At 38.4% G+C, this 24,843-nt stretch overlaps 1 protein-coding gene across 1 annotated transcript in view; it reads right to left on the reverse strand.

Annotated features, from left to right (window-relative positions):
* Positions 1 to 20,574, reverse strand: part of mbo (Nuclear pore complex protein Nup88) — a 122,252-nt gene extending 101,678 nt beyond the window's left edge. The window contains exon 1 of the mRNA XM_017610686.1: positions 20,200 to 20,574. Within this exon, the coding sequence (XP_017466175.1) occupies positions 20,200 to 20,412 (213 nt within the window). The 5' untranslated portion in view covers positions 20,413 to 20,574. The remainder of the gene's footprint in view (positions 1 to 20,199) is intronic.
* Between the last annotated feature and the right edge of the window lie 4,269 nt (positions 20,575 to 24,843).

Here is a 24,843-nt window from a genome sequence, read left to right on the forward strand (position 1 = left end):
GACCCATGCCATTGACTACGTGCGTGTCTATAAGCTTTTCGATTTGTGTTCTTTTGTAACCCTTGTCAACAGCTTGCCAATGGCCGTGCAACAGGGCGAGAAAAGGTCAACACCTAAACTATAAAAAAAAGAGATGCGAGAAATGACACTTCATTGGAAAGCACATAAAGGCACTTGTAGCGCACAGAGGGCGCGCAATATAACAAGTAAAGCACTGCGAAGCTGACCGCATTCCCAGGTCATATGCCATAAGGTACACATGTTCCCATGCATTGTATGCTTACTTATTGTGGCGGATAGGCAAGACAAATGTGCAACTGGCGACATATGCTCAAATCGATTAAATAAATCATTAGCATCTTTTGTAGCCAATTTTCTTGCTATTTTGTTTGTTTACTTTTGGATGCCTTTATCCTGTCACACTAGCTTTTGTGATATTAAAAAGTAATAAAAAAGAGGAAAAAAGTGAAGTAAAAGAAATTGCCTGACGGTCTTTTGCCGGAATGCAACAGGAAGTTGAGTTTGTCCCTTCATTTCTACTTTCTTGCGGTTGGAAAGATATATTTCAAGCATTTGTCGTGGCTTGCGTGTTCTTTCATTGTCGTTTGAGTGCCTTTTATGGATTTTTAATATGAAAAGTGTGAAAGAAATAATTTTTTAGGCTATAAAAAAGGAGCATTCTTTGTATGAGCACGTGATGTGGCGGATTGTGGATTTCAGGTAGCGGGGAAACCCTTTGCTTTCTTAAACAGCCAACTTTTCTATTTTCGTGTTGATGAAACTTAAATTTGTTGCTTATTATTGTGTTGAGCGCATGTTTGTCGTCTGAGATAAATTTTATGATAAATAATGGGGCATATCTATTCCATTTTTTGTGCGGCTTTAGTAATTTTTGGGGATTGACATCGGTAATAATCAATGAGAAATAGCGTTTAGGCCAAGATTTGAATCTGAGAGTGGAAGGCTCATAGTTTTTTTCCTACTTCGGTTAGATATTAGAAATGTTAATGGAAAGCATTGCTTAATAAAACTTCTTTGGAGGAAGTCTCATTGCGGTATTTTCAGCAATGAACTCTTAAGGTAGAAATCGACTGATTTACCGTATTTCAGTATAAGCTCCATTGCTCCGAAAGCTTTGTAGCACTGAATGAAATCTACTTCTTAACGGAGGTTTTGGCCTGAAAAAACATATAGGCACTAATAAGCATAGATCTTTTTATGTTCCTTCTCTAGTCAATAAAAACGGCAATCTTCTTAATTCAGACTATGGGAGATTTTGAGGCTTGTCTTCAACAAAAAAGGGTTCGCTTAAACTTCCCCTTCCAGACACTAATCCACCTTTAAAATATGAATGATCGTACTAGGACAACAAGCGAAGTCTGGTCTTATGACGAAGGGAAAAGTCAGATACATCGTTATGTAGAAGAGTAATGCTAAAATCATATAATTTGTTAGATAAGTGAAGGAATAAAGTATCCTTACACAGCCCACTATTGCTCAGCTCAGAAATTGGAAAAAAAACGCTCGCAAACCCAGTCAACAACTTAACAAAGTAGTAAATCCCAAAAAGAACAAAACTTGTAATATCTAGCGAGCGTTCAAGAAATTCAAAGTGAATGACCAAAAAGCCACTTTTTTCGGCAGCTGTCGTATACAGGAGAGATCAGCATGAGCAGACTGAGCTTGATGGCCAAATAAGTAGGCACCTCACTTGTCTGTGTTACCAGTTGAGAAGCACACAAAAACTGATCGTATGTATGTGTATAAAAGATATAGAATGGGACCCATGACAATGCCTTGGGGTACACCAGCTGAGCTTTCGTAGAGTTCAGACTGCTCTTCGCCTTGCTTGTTATATTTTATTTTGTATCGAGAAATGGAGCTGTACAATACTTTTTGTGTTCTTCGAATACGGTGTGAATTCAATTTAAAAGCCTATGAATTTGTTAGATTGTGCTTGTTTTTTTATGAAACCGAATTGGTGATTAGGATCAATCTCCATAATTTTAAAAGCAATAGGTAGCAAACTGATCGAGCGATATGACTCAACTTTGTCTGCACTTTTGCGTTTTTAGTAATATAGCGTTATAAATGCAATTTGGAAAAGTGATTGCTTCTTCTGGGAGCTGTTTTAATATTTCTCCAGTAATTAGATCATAACCGGGAGCCTGTAACGGTTGGTTAATGCGATGGTGAGCCTGAGGAGACAGAGTTTTGCGTTGTGTGAAGGACTTTGTATTTCGGTAGAATGAGTTTTGGATATTAAGGGAATATCTATATTTTTTGATAGGCCATTAGAATTCCACTGGAGAATATTCATGGGATTGTAGGGATGATGTACTTTGTCGTAAGGGTTACAAAAATATTCATCAAATGGAGCTGATTGATGCTGGCTGACACTTTTAGAGTTGCCCTCCATTCTTCTTAGCGGTGGGTATTTAAGTTTTGCGTTGAGTTCAGTACAGAAAAAATCTCAAGCAAAGAGTAAAGAAGTGTAAAGAAGAGTAAGACACAGATGATGTGAAACAAATGTGGTGAAAACTTGAATTTTTATAGCGGATAACTTTGAGCTTATTATACGGCACAGAACTTAAAAGTCCTTTGAAAGTAGCGTCGTTGAGATCGACATTAACAGAAGTATGATTAGAGCACACCAGTAGCGTGCGAGCTGGATCATTATGTGAAAATTTTTTGAAGAATTGCATTCCCGAATGAAATCATAAGCCCACCAAGTGGACTGTAAAAATTGAAAAACTGAACTTAGCAACTTTTCACACTAAGCTGGCGATATACTTTTTTTGCTTCATTATTACCCTTTCATTTTACATTTTGTAAGATTTCCAATATTTATTTGGCGCTAAACACTTTTCAAGCACAGCAGTAAATCTCTCACACAGTCAAAGAATGCTTCAGCTCAGTCCTTCCCGTCCACTTTCCAAACTGTCATTGTATTAATTTATTATGCTCATTGAACTTTTTTTGGGTGTCATTAACCACCTTTCAGTCTGTGGTTACACAAATAATTTTCTTATAAATTACTATTGTCCGCGAAATTTTAGGTAAACCAAAAATAAAGCAATTGCAGCCAGGTTGCCAGAAAAAAAAGGATCACGAAAAAAAGGACATAGAAAATAAATAAAAGTACTGCCGTGAAAGCGTCCCATAAATAAATTTTAGCTTTTACGCCGGCAACTGGATTTTATGCACAAAAGAAAAAAAACAGCGCTGCAGTTAAAAACCCTTTTCACGTCGAGTCAAACAGACGAACGACTTTTGAACAAGTTGGAGGAGGTACTGTACGCCATTCTCTCAGCTTGAGGTGAGGTTTGGTATCAGCAACTTCGAAAAGCTTGTATTATTTTTACTTAAAGTTCGTATTTTAAAGTCACAAAAATTGAACTGCTGTTTGGAAGCTGGAAACCCAGCTCAACCAATGGCGGGATGGCAATCAATTTGTCGCCCACTTTTGCGCGTCCGCCGTCCGCCAAAACGCACAACTCACCTATGCCAGTTAAAGAACACGAGCGCTTTCGAATTTTTTCAAATTAACTTTGTGACCGCAGGACACGAAAACAACCAAACCAAACAAGATGGCATAAAAACTCAAACACGCGGACACAAATACTGTCTGGAGATTTTTCAATACTTTTCGTCGAACATTGAGTGGCGTTGAACGCTGTCGCGGTACAAGCAAGCGAAAAAAGTAGCAACAAATGAATGCTGCACTGCAGCCAAAACAGGATACAGGTAACTAGGAAAAAATTGTAAACAATGTTTCCGGGTGATTGTTGGGTGAGCGCGAAGCCAAAGGGGGAGAGTTGCTGATGACCAGAGAAGTAAGGTGAAAAATAAATGAAATGAAAAGAAAAAAGTGCGCTAGTAAACTCTGCGGTCGCCATTTTCAACATGGGACGAAGGAACTGCATTGAGTAGAGTTTGAAGTGCGGAAAGCTGGGAGTTAGTGGCAGCCAGGTTGACTTTGTCGACAAGCACATCGAATGGCGTAGTGATTTGTAAGCGAAACGAATTTTTTGCAAGTAACAGTGTTGCATTTTAAAGCAGTAATAGCCCATGGCTATAGGTAGCAAGATGACACACGTTGTTAAAATTGAGCGAGTAAAGCAAAGTATCTGATTTTTTCCCCTACCACACGACTATTTATTTATCATCAGCAGAAGCTGGAGGGTATTTGATGGTAGTTGTAGGGCGAGTGGCGGCAATACAGCACCATATCGAAGGAAGAGAGAAGTAGGAGCAAAGCAGAGCATGAAATTTCAAAGCGAGTACGAGTAATAAAATTGCGGTTGATACACTACAGAGCTAGGACGTCTGCAGTAAAAACTCAATGACTTATAAAAGCAAACTAAGAATGGCAGCAAGCAAGATTGGAAAGTGGCGGGGAGCGCGGAGCGAAGAAACAAAATGATATGCCGCAGCGCCAAGGACGTACAGACATATGTATGTGTATGTCAGCGTGTTCGAGAGGTGGCGCCGAAGTGCCGCTGCCTGCAACACAAATGGCTGCACTCTCGCCGCTCCTGTTGCTGACAAGAAGCAAGCAACAATGATGATGTACAGCCATCATCCTTTCGCACTGCTCGATGACAATTTGACTCGCTGCTGGTGTTGCTAACGACGGCGATGATGGCGTTGACTACAGCAGCAATAAAGAGTAGATATGCCCGTAGCATGTTGGTCAAAATGAATTAATAATCAGTGCTTTGTCTCCAACAATCAGAGATTCCTGCGAAAGGACGCGCATGAACAGACACCCACAGCATTCGAGCTGCACTTGATGCTTGATTTTTTACCAGCGCATAAACACACAATGCAATTTTTCCTTTAATTAGCGTTAACAGCGACAGCAGCAAACAAATTTACATACCAACTGCAAAGAAATTAGTAACTTTGTGACCGGAAAATATTGAATAACTTCAACATGAATAACAAGGATAATAAAAAATTACTCATTACTACGTTTGCTTACTCTTCACTCAGTGGACAAATGGGCGTAGTTAATTTGCAGTAGTGCTACCTTGAATGCTGAAAGGCAGCCGATCAACTTAAGTATGAATAAAATTTTTTTTTGCTGCCAATATTAGCGGGATTTTTTTCCATTTTCACCGACCTAATTGCATTTTTACTGCGACTTCCATAACGAATTTCATATTCCCTTTAAAGCATCATGCAGTGCACCACCGATTCTCAAGTGTAAACTGTTAATTAGTCAGTTTGTAACGGAAATGCGGAATGTCGTTAAAAGCGTTTCACCTTGAGTTATTTTTGTGGCTGATATCAGTGGGTCCCCGGTACAGCGCTGAGGTCAGTTAAATGCAGCTACATATATATTTGCAAACGTTTTTATATACAGTTCTTTTGAAATATCACTAAACTTGTGAACCTTGAATGAGCCTTTGAAATGTTTTATGTTTAGATGACTTCAAATACGTAGGGCCTAAATGTATGCTACACTTCCGTTAAGCTTGTATTAAAAGTAACGCGAAAAAGTTTTACATAACGAAATTATATGCACTTCCCAAGTCTCACATAAGCAAACTAATTAAAATGCATCCCTTCAAAACCTCTTCCGAAGTTTTATCAGCGGAAAAAGCCGTCGGTGCTTGCTATGACACTTGGCTAGCATTGCCCACAAGCGCCTTCACAGAACTTTTTGACGTATTAAACATTTTGTGTAAATACATTTATCCTGGTCCTCTCTAAGTTGATCAGTTTGAGGTGAAAAAATATTCAGATTACAGAAATTGCCTTCTTATTTTCCGTAGCTACGCCAGTTACTAACATCAGAACATTCTGCGTTTCATCCTTTGCTTTCTTTGCCTAAGTATCTTTTTAACGGAGCATTATTCATGCATACTGCCCCAAGCAAGCGCAATTCAGTATTTCTATGCACATCAAACTTGCTTGGAATAGTTCTGTCGAAATTTCCAAAAGCCTTCTCATCTTTGTTCATCACCATCTATGTTTCCTTCAATCAGCTACGGCGACAGGCATCTGAAACTACGTTAAATAGTACCGCACAAGTTCTTATTGGGCAATGTTTGGTCAGAACACCTTAGCCAGCTTTAAGTAGCTCTTTCAACTGCCAACCATCCAGCATAGCCAGAAGGATTTTTCAATTTGGAATGTTGGGAACTTTGTCCAATAGCCAAGTATTTTTCTAGAATAAGCAATCCAGCTTTATCAGAAAGTGTTCAGAAAAGCGAACTCAGATATTTCCCCGATTAATTTTGGGTGTAGGACCAAAATATTTAGAAGGTATTCTAAAGGTAAACAAATTGTTGAATAGTCATACGATGAAGTAATAATTGAAGTATTGATCGCGGAATGCAATTACTTAACTTGATCTTCAAGCCTTGGGTGGCTCTTTGTATATTAAATACGACCATCTTCATATTGAGTGGGACGAGCACACGGTAAGCCGTATGAAAACAGCATAGTGATACAGATATATGTATACAAGTTATAGATACTTACGTCTAATACATTCGGAAGTTGGACTCGAACCTACTGACAAAAAAAAAATCTTTAAAGCAAAGGTGTCTACCACACTATGGAAAACATCTCGCCAGGAGCCCAAGGCCAGTCTGGCACAATGCACTGCAAGCTAAAGAGTTTGTGTTTCTTGATGCGATATGAGCTGATGCCGTGGATTATTTTTATGTACAATAGATGCTTGAAGTTCGCAGACCGGCGACAATCAACTGCAACTGCAAAGCTGAAGGGTTTGTGTTTCATAATGCGATATTGACTTATTTTTATGGGCGATAAATGCTAGAGTGAAGGCCACTTGTCAAATTGTTGATTTGATAGTTTGACTACGTATATGAATACGTAAAACAGAAAGCTTAACTTAATAAAGGTTCTTACCGGATTTTTATGATGACAAAAATATATTCCATCTGTCATTTCAAGGCTTTTGCTAAAATTCTGCAAAACTATTCCTTCAAGACCCGGGCAATCTCAGTTTAGCGAATGTTAAGAACCAGGCAAAATTTTTAGCGACTGTTTACTAAATGGTTTTCAGTGGATCGGAAAAACGTAGTAAAGCAGAGACAGTATAGGCGACTATATATTAAAGGTTGACGAACCTAGCCGAATCTTTGGGAATATTTGATTTCTTTCTGATATTTCTTTCTCATTGTATTTGAATACTTTATGAAAGCCTATCTCGCGAATTTCTACTTTGCATCAATTTAATTCTTTACCGATAAATATACAAAATCTTCCAGGGACCGAACATAACAGTTATTGGTGAAATTTTTCATGAAAAAATTCACTATGAAGGATATGTTCTACAACTAAATGATACATACCAATCGATTTCTTTTTTCAGCGTGACTCAAATTTGAAAATAAAGTTTTATTTGCAATTGTTATGCAAAATTTAGATTTTTATATTATAAAATCCAAAATAACAATTATTATTGATTTTTATATTATATGTCTTAGATAACAGTTAGTGAAGACTTTCATTTATAAAAGTCATCAATAAAAAGCAGTCAGTGACTTTTACTTTTAAAAGTCATCAATATAAATCAGTCACCGACTTTTATTTTTCAAACCATTCGTATAAAAGTCATTAACATTTTTCGCAGTTAAGAAGGTGGTGGGAAACAAAAGTTTACTACGACTTATATAAATGACTTTTATAAGTATGATTTAAAGATTAAAGGTCAGTGAATAAAAGTCTTCAAAAACTTTTATCTAAGGCATATAATTTAAATATCAAAAAATAACTGTTATTTGCAGATTATTTAGATGAAAATCAAAAATAATTGTTATTTTGGATATATACAATAAAAGTCAGAAATAACGGTTATTTAAAGAGTAATTAAATAAAAGTCAAAAATTAATTGTTAAAGAAGGATTTTTTTAGTAAAAGTTGTAACTGTTACGGTCCCTGAAATCTTCATTATGCAAGGACTCACAACTCGCGTTTCAGTAAAACTTGACCGTCAATACCCAGTTCACTTTATACAATTTTCAAGCGATTTTTGTTCAGCTTTCGGTCGATTAGTTTATAGTAGGGTCACTATCTTTTCAGGGCGCTTTATTGTGAAGCTTTTGGTGTAAATTGCAGCTTTAGAGGTAACGTACAAAGTTGGTTTGGAATTACGCAATAGAAGTATTAGGCATAACTGCAGTGTCGAAATTTTTTAATTTTGCTGAAATGTGCCACATGTTACTAAAACGGGTACCCTACAACACGCCGAGAACCTTTTTGTTGAATATTGAAAAAGTACTGTCGGTCGTCGACCATCCACCAAGTAATTTGTAATCCTCCTGGCATGCAACAGGCTTGCTTATCGAAAGTTATCGATAGATTTAACACTGTTCGGATAGTTCGGTAGCAGATTCGGATAATAAAGCGAGTCATCTGAGTTTGTATGGCGGTAGGTCCATAGTGCTACTGCCCATTTTACGGAAGCCATATTAAGGCATAACTAAAATAAAATGGTCAGCAAGACTACTGGGAAAAGTGAAATATGACCCGACGAGGGGTTTCAAGGTTAGTGACCAGTACCCAGGCTTCGAAATATCCGTACCCACGATAACCGGGCTAAATAACCGGACAGACTAATATTAGTACGAGTCCGGACTAGTCAGAAATAGTCAGAATCAGTCAGATTTTACTGGAAATCGATCCCGTACTCGGTTCTCTGACTATTGAGAGGACAAAAAAGGGAGTAAATACGGTTCTCTCTCTGTCAGAAGTTACCAGTTTTAGTCCGAGAATTTTTTGCTGGTAAATTCTGGTAAATGTGTCAAACGATCAGCTGTAGTGTGTTTGGCAACCAAATTGTAAACAAAAGAAAAGTGCACTCTGCTAATTCATGTTGAAAAGTATTTAATTACTTGTTTAAGTGGATTCTAATGAATTTGAAAGTATTTTTGGTTATTTGCATGTGTGAGCTGAGTGTGTTTACATACAAAATAAGCAAAAATTTACAACCAAAATTTGGAGGTTATGTTGAAGTTGACAGAAGTTACCATTTTTACTAGAAAGCGATCCCGTACTTTTCAATGTTAGCTCTGAGCGAATTTTTATTTTTTGACAGTTTTACTAGTCCGAGTCCGAGGAATACGGGATTGCACCTATTAATATTGTCAGTTCAGCAACATTTCCCGAAACTGTCTGGGGAAGTTGTATGCTGCTACAACAAACTTATAGATGCCAGTAATGACAAGAAAGAGCATTGAGGTTTTGGAGAGCATTGATATTCACAAAAAAATATTCTGAGTAGAGGATCAACCATAACAGTAGAAGTGGTAACATTTTTGCTTTGGTTATGCGGAGTATTTTTCTTCCCAAAAAATACTTGTACTATTCCTTGTTTGGATAATAAACTGCAATTTGTGACACAAAAATTGCTTCTGCTTAGCCCAATACGAACAAGCGCTTTTAATTAGAACTCAACTCCTTGCACTTAATTTGAAGAACGAAGTAGGAAGCCTATGGTATTTCTGCAAATAACCCCGCATTGCATGCCACTTATAATCAGCTAAGCAATTGTGCTGACACTCCATGCGGTGCCACCCGCTAAACGACAATGTCGAAGCAGTCACATTTTCTATATCAACACGCCACATAGCCATTCTAGGTTGAAAAAAAGCGAAAAGCGGCATTTTTTCGCAAATGAGTGTCACGTGACAGGTACCAGCCGAGCATTTCAATAGAGAATTTCTTCAGAAAATAAGCAGAAAAGAACGAAAAGCGAGGAAATGGTAAGGCAAGGCAGTTAAGTCAACAGGCAACAGTCTCACAAATAAAAAAAAGTAGCACGGCGACCAGTAGTGAGCAAATAAAAATAAATAAAAAAGAAAATATATGTAAACAATTAATTGCAGCGGGGAAAGGAGTAGTGCCGCAAGTTGGGAATATAACGAATTGCAGTGAAATTAAAATAAAATAAAATTTACGATAAATTGCAAAGCGCGAAAAAATGCCGTGAAAAGCGCCGTCAGCAGTCATTGAAAGAATGGTGAATACCAAATATGCTGACGAGAGAGGAAGCCTAGCTGAAGTAAAGACAGCAGAAGCGCTGCACGGGTAAGAGGAGTAGAACATTAAGACCATTGTAGGAGTGTGGCAAGCGACAAAATCGTGACTTCATTTGTTGACACTTGAAACAAGGCGAACGTGAAGTCAAGCAAAACAGCAGGCTATCAAGCGCCACTGACAGCCACAAAGGAAGTACATAGGCAGTTGGAGCGGAAGAAGCGGCAAGTGTTGGGGCTGACAGCCGCAGGAAGCGGATGAGGCAGTGCCAATGGAGCACTTAGAGGTAGTTGGAGTGGAAGAGAGGCGCGAAGAGCGAGCCGCTTGAGCTACTGCAGCTGCAAACGAATGATTCCTAATTGAAAACTATTAAATTCCTTCAATGCTGGCCAACGCGCAGCCATTCGACACCAGTAAGTCATTTAGCCATGCAACCAGCCTACCACCCATCTCTTTAGCTGCGTTCATCTACATTCTTTTGCGTTAATTTTTGCGCCTTTTTTTAATTCTTCACTTCCGCAATTTTTATTTCACACTTTCTCCCCTCTCTCTGCCTCGTCCTTTTGTATTACATGTTTTTGTTCGCGTGTTTTTTTTTCTTTTTATTTCTCTTGCAATTGTTTCTTCGTTTTCACTCAAATTGGAACTTAAATTTCATTTCGAATGGCATTCGCTTCATCACGCGCGCGTCAACTGCAGCATAGTGAAGGCATTGAGTCCAGCAGCAGCAGCGAGTCCTGTCCGTCGTCTTCAACCCAACAACACACACACACATATGCACGCACAGACACAGTGAAGCAAACAGGAACGAAAAAATTGAAAAAAATACCATTTAGAAAAAAAGCGGACATTTTCATTTGAGCATATTTAATTAGATGCAATTATTTATGGTATTAAATAGATGAGGCAGTAAATGTGCTGTGCAGTAAGGCAGGCAAACATGTAGCCCAATGCATGGCGGCGCATCCACGAAGAGTGGTGGTGGAGACTAACTCATCGACACAGCGCACATACATACTAACTACAAAGCAATCACAAACGTTTTCTAAGAAAAAAAAAGAAAAATTGAATTTTTTATCAAATAGAAAAATTGTAATAAAATGCAAAAGAATTGCTTTCCGCTTTGAGTGTGACAAAGTGACTAAACGACTACATAACGTAGCTTGGCTGGCTACTGGCGTCGACAAAGTGGCGCAAGAAATGACGTGAAATTGAAGATGCCATTGAATGCGGCACTATGCTGTCATTGGACCGTTGCTGTTCGCGGGAAAAAGCGCGCTATCAACAAAGCAAAAAAAAAATATAAAATTAAAAAGATTAAAAGAGTTCAATTTATATAAGAAACAAACAAGGATATCCCAAAGCTAATATACATATTTGCCTACGCACAAAAGGCGGATTTATTTCTTTAAAAAGTGTGCAGTTTAATGGCTAGAAATGAGAGAAAAATTGATATTTAAGTCGTTGAGTTATTGTAGGCGATTAATTTTTATACGAAACGGACACAAACAGATACATATAAGAAAAAATAAATAAAAATAAAAGCAAAACTATTTACCACAACGGATGAGGAAGTGAGTAGTGGGAATGCACTCCATACATAAGCACATACATTTTTGGGAAATACAGTGGTCGAAAAAATTATAGCCGCAGCGGATCACGTTTTCACAAGATTTAACATTTTATTTATTTTTATTTAATTTAGGATATTTTTTTTATACAGTTCATTCTTTAACAAAACCTGTGTAAAACAAAGTTTCAAACTTTGTGCAATATTAAAAAAAATCAACAAACATTCGCAAAAATTTCGAGCTACATGTATATGGCTAGAACATAACCGTTACTTTTTAGATTTTTTTGGTCGACGATGTTAAAATTTTCTTCCATATAAAAAAAAAATGTGTGCATTCGTTAAGTATATGGGACAAAAAACAGGAAATATACTCTAAAAAGCTAGGAACTTGTACGGCTACAATTATTTCGACCACTGCATTTCAGTCTAGCGTTAGCCCACATCACCTCACGACCGATGTTAAGTTTAACTTTACGCTTTCAAATGCAACAGCAATAGAAGAAAATACTTTAGGGCTGTTCAGAATGTTGTGGAAATGGTCTTGAATTTGCATTTGCAAATTGTATGCTTGCTGCCTTTGCAACCGTGGCATTTTTGTTGTTGTGAAATTACAAATGCAACGAATATGCATTAAAATTCCGACTTTACTTTTCATATGCATTTTTGGACCACCCTGACCTCTTCAAGGTATCTTCGAAATAAAGATTTCTTAAACCTCTTTTGTTTACCATCCATATTAAATTAACATATTAATAAAATTGAATTTTAATTAGGAGGCAACCAACCCCAAAAATCTTCTTTTTTTTAATAAAGCTTTCTCAAACCTATTTGACTTTGGCCTGTAAGCAAGTGGCAATACTCATCATAGCATTTTTATAATAAAAGTTTCTTAAACTTCTTTCCTTTTCTACACATATTGTTATTTGTGTGTACTTATTAATAAACTTAAGTTAAACTTTTTTCTATAGGTGGCAACCCTATTCAAAAATGCTTTCGCTAATATATACATACTCCAACAGGGCCGTAGGGAGCGAATCCGGGCCCGGTACTAAATATGGGCCAGGCCCTTCTTCACATGCTACATTTCCATATCGAGGGCTTAGATTCAATCCCCTTAATCTACACATTTCTCAAAAATAAGATTCTGATATAAAAATCCTCCTAAGACTTAACTCTCATCGGTAATATTAACGCTGACCTTGTATAACGCTTGACAGGAGAATTTACTTTTAAATTGCAGTCAGAATTAACATCAGTGATGACAGGTAAGTCCCAGATGGGTTCCAACATCACAAAGTAGTTTTTGTGAAAATTTCAGATAGAGGATATTTTAACAAAGATAGATAGATATTTTAACAAAGTCACAAAAGTCAGCGCATCACTATTGTGATTTCTACTGCGCTTCAAAGTATGCTGATGACAAATATGCTGCTATAAAAAAAGATGTTTAAATTTGTGTCCATTTCCTTAGCACTTAAAATCTCATTTTCATGGCATATGGGGAAACACCCCCGACCCCACACTTTTTAGTCGGGCCCTTTATATTAATCCAGGTCAAAAACTATATGACAGATATCTAAATCGGTCCAGTCGTCTTGGCTTGAACGAGACACAAACGTACTCGAAACTCGTATGAAATTAAGTATGCGGTAAAAGCAAAGCCTCTTTCATCTTATCCTTTGGATCGGCGAGCCTGATGATCTTTCTCTCCTCTTACCGTATCCTCTAAACCCCGCTAAACTAACACTCCTGTCTATCTGCACTGACCCGGTCCGAGTACGGCGATGTGCTATTGCGCACCAGATGCCCCCAGATTATTCAATGCTGATGGGCGACGATCGGTCTTCTAGTATATGTTTATCGTAACCCCAACCCAGACTCATCGTGACAGCATGTTACATACCTCATTGAACGGAGGCTATGGTACTGTTCGGACCCGTTCGAAAGTATACAAATCCAACATCAAATGGTCAGTCAGAAGATGAAAACTCATTTCGAAGTTTGGATGGTGGAATAGGTTTTGGGAGTGATTTAGAGGATACAGTTGACATGACGAATTTACAAAATGTTAGTACGGAGGACAATAATAGAGAGAATGAACCTTTATATCAATTTGACAATATACCAATTGCACAAGAAATCGAAATTCCAGTACGCAGGTCAACACGGCCGACGAAAGGCAAAGTTCCGCAGCACTTAACTTACAAAGTTCGTGATGTTACTGAAGAACCTAAAACATATCAAGATGCTATGGAATCGTTACAGCGTGAAGAGTGGGTTAAAGCAATGAAGGAGGAATATTCGTCTCTAATATCATCGATTACATGGGAATTGGTAGTAACACCTCCGAAAGCAAATATAGTTAGCTGTAAATGGACATATAAAATTAAACGAGATGAAAATGGGAATATTATTCGTTATAAGGCTCGTCCTGTAGCAAGAGGCTACGGCTACGATTATGACGAAGTTTTTGCACCTGTTGTACGACAGACAACATTTAGGATCTTATTGAGCATTGCTGGTATTAAAAAAATGTCTGTGGTCCACATTGACGTTAAATCAGCATTTTTAAATGGTACTTTGGAGGAGAAAATTTGTATGCAGCAACCACAAGGATTTCAGGAAGGGAACGGCAATCTTGTATGTAAACATAATAAAAGTTTATATTGTCTTAAACAAGCGGCAAATGTTTGGAATAAGACTTTGCATGAAGTACTAGTATCAGGAGGATTTAATCAGAGTAAACCAGATATATGTTTATACACCAAATACACCAACGAGGAAGGATTAATATATGTTCTAATTTACGTTGATGACATTTTAATTGCTAGTCTTGATAAAAATTACACATCAAAAATTGAAAAATTATTAAAGGAAAATTTCGAAATAAATAATCTTGGAGAAGTTCGACATTATCTAGGTATGGAGGTGTTCAAGGATAAAAATAATAATTTTTGTAACACGGCAAAGGAAATATATAGAAGAAACGTTAAATAAATTTGTTCTTAAAGATGCTAAATGTTCTAACTATCCTTTAGATCCTGGATATGGAAAATCTACATCCGAACCCCTACTATCAAATACTGAGTATCAGCGTTTAATTGGTTCTTTGTTATATCTGAGCGTCAACACAAGGCCTGATATTGCAGCAAGTGTCTCAATTTTGGCAAGGAAAGTGAGTAATCCTACCCAAGACGACTGGAATGAAACGAAGCGAGTTCTGAAGTATTTAAAGTGCACCATCAACTTTTATTTGCGGTTGAGTTGTATGAATGTTGAATCTAATATTCTTATTGGTTACCCTGATGCAAACTGGGCTGAGGACAGGATTGATCGTAAATCGAATTCTGGCTATATCTTTAAATTGAATGGAGGTACCATAAGCTGGTATTGTAAGAAACAAACATGCGTCTCACTGTCGTCTACAGAAGCCGAATTTGTTGCACTCTCAGAATCATGTAAACAAGCTTTGTGGATTCGAAAATTGCTAGCCGATTTTCATATACAGCAACGTTTTCCTACTGTAATTTTCGACAAAACCTTTGCCAGCAGCAAAATTAAGCATTCTACGATCAACTGCTGGAATATTATTTAATTAAGGAAGGGTGTTAGAAATATCAATTTAATAATATTTACTACGTTGTAATATTTACACTTTAACTAATTCTTATTGGCAGTTGATTAGATCGAGTTGTTTCAGTCTAATATAACAGAAAATATTTTTTCATTCTGTAAGAAATTCTTATACAATAAAGACCTTTTATAAATTCTCATATGTTGCGGATTTTATTGCTTGAACACATTTGCAATACTCTCACCGCAATCAACTAGCTGGAGCTGAACTCTATTAAGTATGAAATTTTTGCTTTATATGTTAGCAACTTACGACTTTGTTCTTGGCACGTAATTGGCTAAAAGCGGCAAAAGTATGCGCTCAGGAGTGGTTAACTGCCGGTATTTTGGCGCCATCGACGTTGACCTCGAGTTCCGGCTTAATCTCCTTGGGCCATGGGTGAAGAGTGTGGCTGCTGATTTCGCTTTCTACATTTCCTGGTAGTGAAGGAATTAGAAAGGTCGGAGAGATAGCCAGTACTTTTAGCGCAAGGGCTATTAATATTGGGCCCGTTGCAATGACCATACAGTAATCAGCTTAGCACACCAAGTTGACTCCAGCGAGCGGTGGAAATAGTTTCATCATGTAGAGATCAAATAGACGAATACCTTGTTTGATCCTACGCCGCTGGTTTTAGCGCTAATTGCCGTCCACAGATAATTGATTATCAGATCTGGAAGCGACGAGTAAAGATATCTCGGCGACCATTCCCACGACAGCCGGTTCTACGTACCGGAATGACTCGGGTTTTACACGACCAAGGGCTGTTGTTTCGGCGATCCAAGCCCATTTAAGTCGGCGAAGTATCTCAGAAGTTGCTCGTCCATAGGGCTATATTCACTACGTATTCTTCTACTCAAGGCTGGCATCGAGTTAAACCCAGGGCCAGAAATCTACACCTGCTGTGTATGCCAGCGACGACTACACCACAACTCCACCTCAGTCAAGTGTAATGCCTGCGAGGGGTGGAGTCACCTTAGAGTCTGCTCAGGACTACGGACACATCGACAGTGGACCACGTCGTACGCAGGGGGTCCCCTGCTGCTCAAACAGAGCAGCCTCTACGGCTAACCTCAGTCCACCTGAGCAGCCTCACACAGTCACCACAGCACAACAACATCATAACACCACAGAACATACCACAGAACACACACAACCACACCACTACCCGCACACGCCGCCGCCAACAACTCCTGGTTCCTCCTACAATCTGCACGGTATGTCAGACCAGGATATTCCGTAATGCGACATCAGTCAAGTGCAACACCTCCCTTGGCTGGTGCCACTTTAGGGCATGCTCAGGTCTGTGTACCACGCGAGATTGGACGGGGAATTTCGAGGGCCCGTGTTGCGCTGCTCGGCCGCAGACCTCACCTGCGACGCCTCCCGCCACCACCACAGGGCGGCAACCATCACAGCAGCGCACACAGCCAACGTCGGTAAGAACACACACATCCCTTACACCCCACATCACGACACGTCTCTCGAACCACATGAAGCTCCTTAAATTTAACTGCAACGGGCTACAGAGCAAGATTGAGGAGATAACCGCCTTCATGTGTCGGCATGGTATATTGATAGCTGCGGTCCAAGAGACGAAGTTGCACAGCAATTCAACTCTGTTGAATTGTGCCGGGTACAACGTGCACCGTCGAGATCGCGAGCGAGATAATGGTGGTGGCTTAGCGTTCATCACGCACCACACCGTGCAGTATCGTCTTATCGAAGAAGACATCGACAGCAGGGATACCATCCTAGAATGTCAGGGTATTGCTATCCGGTCAGGCGATGTTGAGCTCGAAATATTTAACGTATACATACCCCCTGTCACCAGCTGCCCGGCAGGATATCACCCTGAAATAGGTGCGCTACTCAGAGGTGAAAACCGTATGGTAGTTGGTGACTTCAACGCGCACCACGATCTCTGGCACTCAAGCCTGTCAAACGATCGTAGGGGAATACATCTGGCTGAGCAGATAGACGATTCGACATTCTGCACAATGAACGACGACGCACCCACCAGGATTATGGGCAGCTGCTGCAGCTCGCCAGATCTAACAATTGTCAGCGCTGGTCTGATAAACAGCGTATCATGGCGACCTATGCTGACTCTAGCATCAGACCATCTGCCCATAGTCATCTCGATTGATAAACCTGCCGACTTTGCTTCCGTGGATCACCGGACCTATATCAACTTTTCCAAAGCTGACTGGAAAGGCTTCACGGATGTTACTGAGGGCGCCTTCACTGCACTACCCATACCAACCGACGTTCATGTAGGTGAACGTAAGTTCCGCAGGGTTGTCACCGCTGCTGCAGCTCGCTTCATCCCAGCAGGATGTATTAAGGATCCACGTCCGAATTTTCCTGCCGAAGCGGCTGTTCTAGCTGATGAGCGCGACAACCTTCGTCAGGCCGATCCCGGAAATCCCCGTATTAGGGATCTCAATTCGGAGATTCGGCAACTTGTGAACGTACATAAGCGGAAGAAATGGGAAGAGCATCTGAAGACCTGCAACTTCGCCTCTGGTGTGAGCAAGCTTTGGTCAACCGTGAGGTCGTTGTCCAACCCGACGAAGCGCGACGACAGAGTCGAGATAGACTTTGGTGACCACGCTTCGTCGGACCCGGAGAGATGCGCGAGCTATTTTAGCCGGCAGTTCATTCTGCATCCTCCGGTGGATAAAGCCAAACGTCGAGTGACCAGAAGGCTGCACAAAATGCCAAAACCTAGTGCGCCTCTTGTTTTCACCAGCGGTGAGGTAAGGGTAGCCATCGGGAAGGCGAAAGCCTCCAAAGCCATTGGACCCGACGGAATATGCATGTTGATGCTGAAAAATTTGGGTCCTGCGGGAGTAGCGTACCTAACGGAGGTCCTCAACCTGTCTATGGCCACTCTCGTCATTCCAGACATCTGGAAAATGGGGAGAGTGGTCCCACTGCTCAAACCGGGGAAACCAGCCAACAAAGGAGAGTCTTATCGCCCGATAACTCTCCTTTCCCCGGTAGCGAAGACACTCGAGGCCCTGCTGCTCCCGTACTTCACGAACCACCTGACCCCAGCGAAGCATCAACATGGGTTCCGTAAAGTGCATAGTACAACAACAGCACTTAACGCCATAAACACTCAGATAACTCGTGGCCTAAACCGAAACCGCCCCTGTGAGAGAACTATTCTAGTAGCGTTGGACCTGTCCAAGGCGTTCGACACTGTCAGTCATTCAACGCTACTAGAAGATATAGAGGCCTCCTCACTCCCACAGGGACTCAAACGGTGGTCGGCGAATTACCTGAGTGGTCGACACTCGTCAGTAATCTTCAGAGACAAAACCAGCAAGCCACGTAAAATTAAACAGGGGGTACCACAGGGTGGTGTCCTGTCCCCGCTACTGTTTAATTATTACATATCAAAGCTTCCTCAGCCACCAGAGGGTGTTAATATAGTCTCATATGCTGACGATTGTTCGATCATGGCGTCTGGGAATGGAATTGATGACTTGTGCTCAAAAGTAAACGGTTACCTCTCCGAACTTTCTCGCTTCTTCACTGCAAGGAGCCTAGCCCTATCCCCTGCGAAATCCTCGGCAACCCTTTTCACCACCTGGACGAAGGAGGTCAGACTGCCACTGGGTATTCACGTCGATGACGTAACAATACCGACGGTGAATAACCCGAAAATCCTCGGAGTTACCTTCGACAGTCTGCTCTCCTTCTCGGCGCATACAACCGCAATTGTCAACAAAGTACAGAGCCGCAACAATGTCCTCAAGTCGCTGGCCGGCAGCACTTGGGGCAAAGATAAAGAAACGTTGTTGGCAACATACAAGGCAATTGGCCGGCCGGTTCTGAACTACGCAGCGCCCGTATGGTCGCCGGGGACTAGCAGGACGCAGTGGATGAAGCTGCAGACCTGCCAAAACACGGCATTACGTACCGCGACAGGATGCCTCCTGATGACGCCTCTACATCACCTTCACGACGAGGCCCAGATGCTCCCGGTAAAGGAGCATAACTTAATGCTTTGCAAGCAGTTCCTCGCTGGGAGCTACAGACGTGGCCATCCCAGCGGGCAACTGCTCGCGGAAGAGCCCTCGCCACGGCACGTCAGGAGGCATCTTTACGAACTGACAGACGAAGTCCAGAGGTATATTAAACAACCTCTGGACCCGACAACCTACCGACAGGCCCTCAACGGCATTCACAGGGAATCAGTCTCAAGTTATGTAGACTCCCGCCCTGTGAATGCCGTTCTAGGCACACAACCACCGGACGTGGACGGGACAGAACTTTGTCTGCCTCGGGAGACCCGCACAACAATAGCCCAACTTCGCTCTGGCTATTGCAGCAGGCTCAACACCTGAGCAGAATCAACGAGGATGTGCCCAACCAATGCCCGGCATGTGGAGAGTCGCCACATGACTCCCGGCACCTCTTCACATGCCCTGAGAATCCCACTCAGCTAACGCCCCTGTCCCTATGGACAGCCCCTGTGGAAGTCGCACACTTCCTGGGCCTCCCCTTACCTGAAATAGACGACAACGATGATGGATGAACCGTCCCCAACGGGGCTTAGTAGCCGCTACAACAACAACAACAACAACTAAAGAATATCTTCAAAATACGGGAAATTGTAATAAACTTCTTTAGTTAGACATTCTTTCACCGCGTATAAACTGCAACAGCGTTGATTTACATTACATTGAGAGTATTTTGAGCTGTAATTGCTGGATATTTAATTTCCATTTAATAAGTTTCGAGTCCCCTCACAGGATTGTATAAGAATAAACACATATATTTTGAGGAAGCAGCTGGTGGACAACTGTTTGCTTTGATATAGCATTCCAAGAGCGCTCTTTGTAAATTTAGCTCGAAAGTTTTTAAAATACACACTAGCTAGTTAGTTTAATTAAAACTTAATAAGCACATATACATATACATACAATTGGCAACTGCTAGCGAGGGCATATTCAAGCATAAGAACAATTTCACTCACCTGGTATTTAACAACATCGAATCCCTCCAACGCTGCCAAACGCCAATTTACCGCCAGTAAACAGTTTTCCTCCGAATCCCATGCATATAACATATCATCCTTGCATTCAAGCAAATTTTGCGTATGTTGGCGCTCCACCGGCAAACCGGCGCGTATTTTGGCGAACATAGCCGTTTGGTTGAGCTTCAACGTGTCCGTGCTGGTAGTGGACATTTTTAATAACACTACGGCTAATATACTTAACAACACAAATTCACTATTATTGCACAGTAATTTAACGAATAGTGTAAAATTACGGCGGGCAAATATAAGCGTATTTCTTATAAACACCAAAAAATGTAGGTTAACACAAATGTAAACGAACCGAACCAAGCAAAAAACAGCTGATTACGCTTCAGCTGGCATTCCACGATTTGACAGTAATTTGTTTACATCGCACAGCAACATGCTGCTACAGTTGACACACAGATGGCGCTGTGCTGTGGGCGAAGCATACGGTTGCTTGGCAAAAAGGATGCAATTGTGGGCGAAGCATACGGTTGCTTGGCAAAAAGGATGCAATTTAGGGTAGGTGATTTAAAAATTTATCTGTTAAAAAATATATCACATAAAAAATAAGGCAGGTCAAAGAAAAAACGGAAATTCAATAGAATAAAATTAAACAGGAAATATGAAAAAAGAAAAGTTCAAAAAAGGAACTAATAAAATTTTATTTATTTGAAAATACAAATCAAGCAACAATAAGGCAAAGATAAAAGATCACCGTAACCAAATGAATTTGAAAAGGTAGTAATAAAAATAAAACTGTTATAAAAATATGAAATAAAAAAAATATATATTTATAAGTTATTTTTTAAAACCTAACTAAAATATCAAACAATAAAAAAATTTTAATACACATATGGATGCATGAAAATTAAAAATTATATAATACAATAAAAATTTAAATGAAAAATCTACAATACCAGAAAAATAAAAGTGAAGTGAAAATAATAAACTAAAAACAATGTAAATTAAACAGATTATAAAATATAGTAAAAAATTATATAAAATGAAAAAAGATCAATTAAGAACTAAGAAGATGAAAAATAATAAAATTTTATAATTAATAGGAATAAAATAAAGAGTGTCAGGTGAAAATCGTAACTATTTTAAATAAAAATACAAAAAATTAACAGCTAAGAAATAAAAAATATATTTAACGTAGCATATGTAAATAAAGAAATTACTTAAAAATTAATTAATTAAATAAAATTAAAATAAAGCAGAAAATAATTCAAATTAATTATTTATTTTTTTATTATTTTTGACCTTTATCACAACTATATATATTCAACAATATTGTTGAGCTTGAGGACGTTTTTATGAAAAAATTATGTAGGAAAAACAACAATAACTTAAATATAGGTAGAAGTTATAGCTGCTATTTCGGAGATCACCACATATCCTAATCAGACTTCGTGGTGTTTTTCCACATAATTTTTCATAAAAGCGGCCTCATGCTCAATAAGATTGTTGAACATAAATGTTATAAAGAAAAAAACAAAAAAAAAATGACTAAAAGGACGAGCACGCCTTTAAAAGCTAAACAATCTTAAAATAGAATATTAACAAAACTCCAACTTTAATAAAAAAAATAAATAAAAAATGAAATTTAAACAAATTCAACAAAATTTTTTGGAGTTTATAAAATAAACAATCAATTAATATATAAAACAAAATTTAAAGAAAAGAAAAAAATAAACTTTTGAAATAGAAAAAATTAAGCACAATAACACAAAATAAACTAAAAACTAAATTAAGTTAAATAAAAAATATGTAAATGAAAAATAAAGTAAAATTAATATAAAACTTGAAATAAAATAAAACAATAGAAATAAATTTAAATATCAAGGGGAACAAAAATGAAAGAAAAATATCAAAATAAAATTTAATAAATAACACAAAATAAAATTAAAGGGATTAACATAAAATCCTATATAATAACAAGCAAAAAATAACAAAACGAAACTAAATGCAAATTTAAATTTAATTTAAAACAAAACCAAAAAGTAACAAAATAAAACAAAATTACAAAAAAATTAAAATCTAATTGAAAACAAACTGAACAAACAAAAAAAAAACCAAATTTTACGTAAAATAAAATGAAATAAAACAAAATTGGATTAAATGAGGTTATCAGGCTGCTTCCGAAATGGAAGTCCACTTGAACACGACTACGTTGTATATTTTGATGCCCTTAAGAGTGAGAGGGAAAAGGGGAAGGAAAAAGGGGGAAGGTAAGGGAGAATGACGACAGCTATGGCTTCGAGATTATGGATGCTTTAAAATAAACCGATAACACCCATTTTTTCGTTTTTTTTTCTTCATTTATATCCTTAGAGGTTACATATGAAAAATTTAAGCCCCACGCCCACTCCTTCTAATTTTCTCCAAAAAATGAATTGCGCTGAACCACTGTGCGGCGTTTCCTGACACTGGGCCGCCTCAGGGAGTAACGGTGGCCTTGCTGTGGCATGGGCGCTGCCGCTATGGACCGATTGAATTCCCCTCATTACGAACGCCTCGTTGGGTAGGTGGCCGTACGAACAGGATGAACACAAACAAATAAAAACAAAACTGAAAGTAAAATAGAAATTTTAAATTCAAGCAGCGACCGAAAATTACCGCTAAATATCAAGACTTCTATAATTGCAAAATCGTAAACATAATTTTTTCGATCAAGGATAATTTTTGAAATCGGATTTTTATTTTTTTCAGTAAAATTCAATCTTTACTTTGAGATTGTTATTTTTTTCTATAAAAACAATAATCATTATTTTGGATTTTTATTTTATTTTTTTATCATTTTTAACCGTTAAGGCAGTGTCACACGATTGGTATATTTTTTATATTGGGCTATTGGTACAAAAAAAAAAAATGGGACGATATTTTTTTTTGTAGTCACACGATTGGTACAATACAGCAAACTTCTTTTAAAAAATTTTAATAAATCGTTTTTCGTTATTGGGATAAAAAAAAATATTTCTACATTCACACGGTTATAATATTTATGATTAATAAAATAAAAATCAAAAACAACGCTCAAAAACTGAGCAAAATCATAAAAGTCATAAATAACGGTTAAATTTGTTGGGATAAATTAAAATCCATTCCCAACAATTAAATTGTGATTTTTACTATAAAGATAATAACACTTTGGGTCCCCGAATTAAAGTAAACAAAATAATCGAATTGATTTTTATTTTTGATTTGTTCAAACAGATTTTCATTTGATTCTTATTAAAAGTTTAGATTTACAAATTTTTTGAATTTCGCTCGAAAGACGTTAAAATGAAAGCGTGTCTAAAATTTTTCCTCAATAAGAAAATTCCACTTAAATATACTAAATTCCCGTAAGCACTTGAAAATTTTCTAGCTACCACACAATTCCCTCACTGAAATTATAAAATTTTCTATTGTAAATTACTTGAATGGTACATATGTATGTACATGTAATAAATTCATCGAACCATCAACTGCAGTGCTTGGGAAACACCCATCGTCGCTAAAAGCGACTAACACCCTCACCCCGTTCGCCCGCTATCCCTGCAGTCAGTTGGGTAAAAGCGCTCAATCGCATCCGGCTATTTGAATTTGCAAGTTTTCTTCTGCATTTGCTAGGCTTACACTGTTGTTGTTGTTTTATTATCTTCGTTGTACATTTCTATTTTTTTTTTCATTTTCATTCTCAACTCTTTGAACAACTCGAAGAAAATGAAGTTTAACGCTAACTTTCCAATGCCTTAACGATTTGTTGTTTTGTATTGTCTGGCTGGCTGGTCGATTGTCTTGCTGCCACATTATACTCGTATGTATTTGCTGTTGTTGTTTGTTCCATTTGCCTTAGATTGCTAAAATTGCTATAGTTTGAGTATTTTAGAAATACTTGTAAATGGTTTTTGTTTTACTTAGTTAAATACATACATAAATACAATACAATAAATGGCCTCCAAACTGTTGAGGAAGAAACTTTTCACTTACTACTACAAGCCACTTACGAACGCCTTGCTGGCCGCCTCTTCTGCCAACTCAGTCAGTTTTGAGTTTAAAGTGCATCCACCTCTGCTTCCTTTACCTAGTTGACTCCCAGCTATATCGCTAGTGCTTTGGTACATCGCACTTTATTTGGTTTGCTAATTTATTTCGCTGATTGCGGCTGTTTCACTTTTCTGGCCTAGGAGGAGTAGCTCCAAGTCTCACTATTACTAGTTGTTGAGCCAGTTTGTCTGGCCTGAAACTATTTGGCATGTGATATTTAGTGTACTAGGGTGGTCCAAAAGGGCATGTGAAAAAAGTAAAATCGGAATTTCAATGCGCTCAATCCTTAGAATTGTTCTATATCGAAAAAAAAAACTTTACCCCTGTTTTTTTTTAATCAAAAAAATATGTAAATGTAATTTATATAGGAAAAAATGGGGGGACATTTTTTTCGCAAAAAATGGTATAGAATTCTTCAAAATCAATATTTTTCGATCGGAGAACTCTGTTTCTCTTCAGGAGACTTCCAATAATAATACCCAATTGTTTATTTTAACAATTTTTAATACTAACAATTTTTTATGGGTCCCCATTGCATGTTTTTGGGGGCCTTTAAAAATAGAT

Source organism: Rhagoletis zephyria, unplaced genomic scaffold (genome assembly GCF_001687245.7).
Source record: "Rhagoletis zephyria isolate East Lansing unplaced genomic scaffold, Rhagoletis_zephyria_1.1 Rzeph_scaffold_00331, whole genome shotgun sequence".
NCBI classification, from domain to species: domain Eukaryota; kingdom Metazoa; phylum Arthropoda; class Insecta; order Diptera; family Tephritidae; genus Rhagoletis; species Rhagoletis zephyria.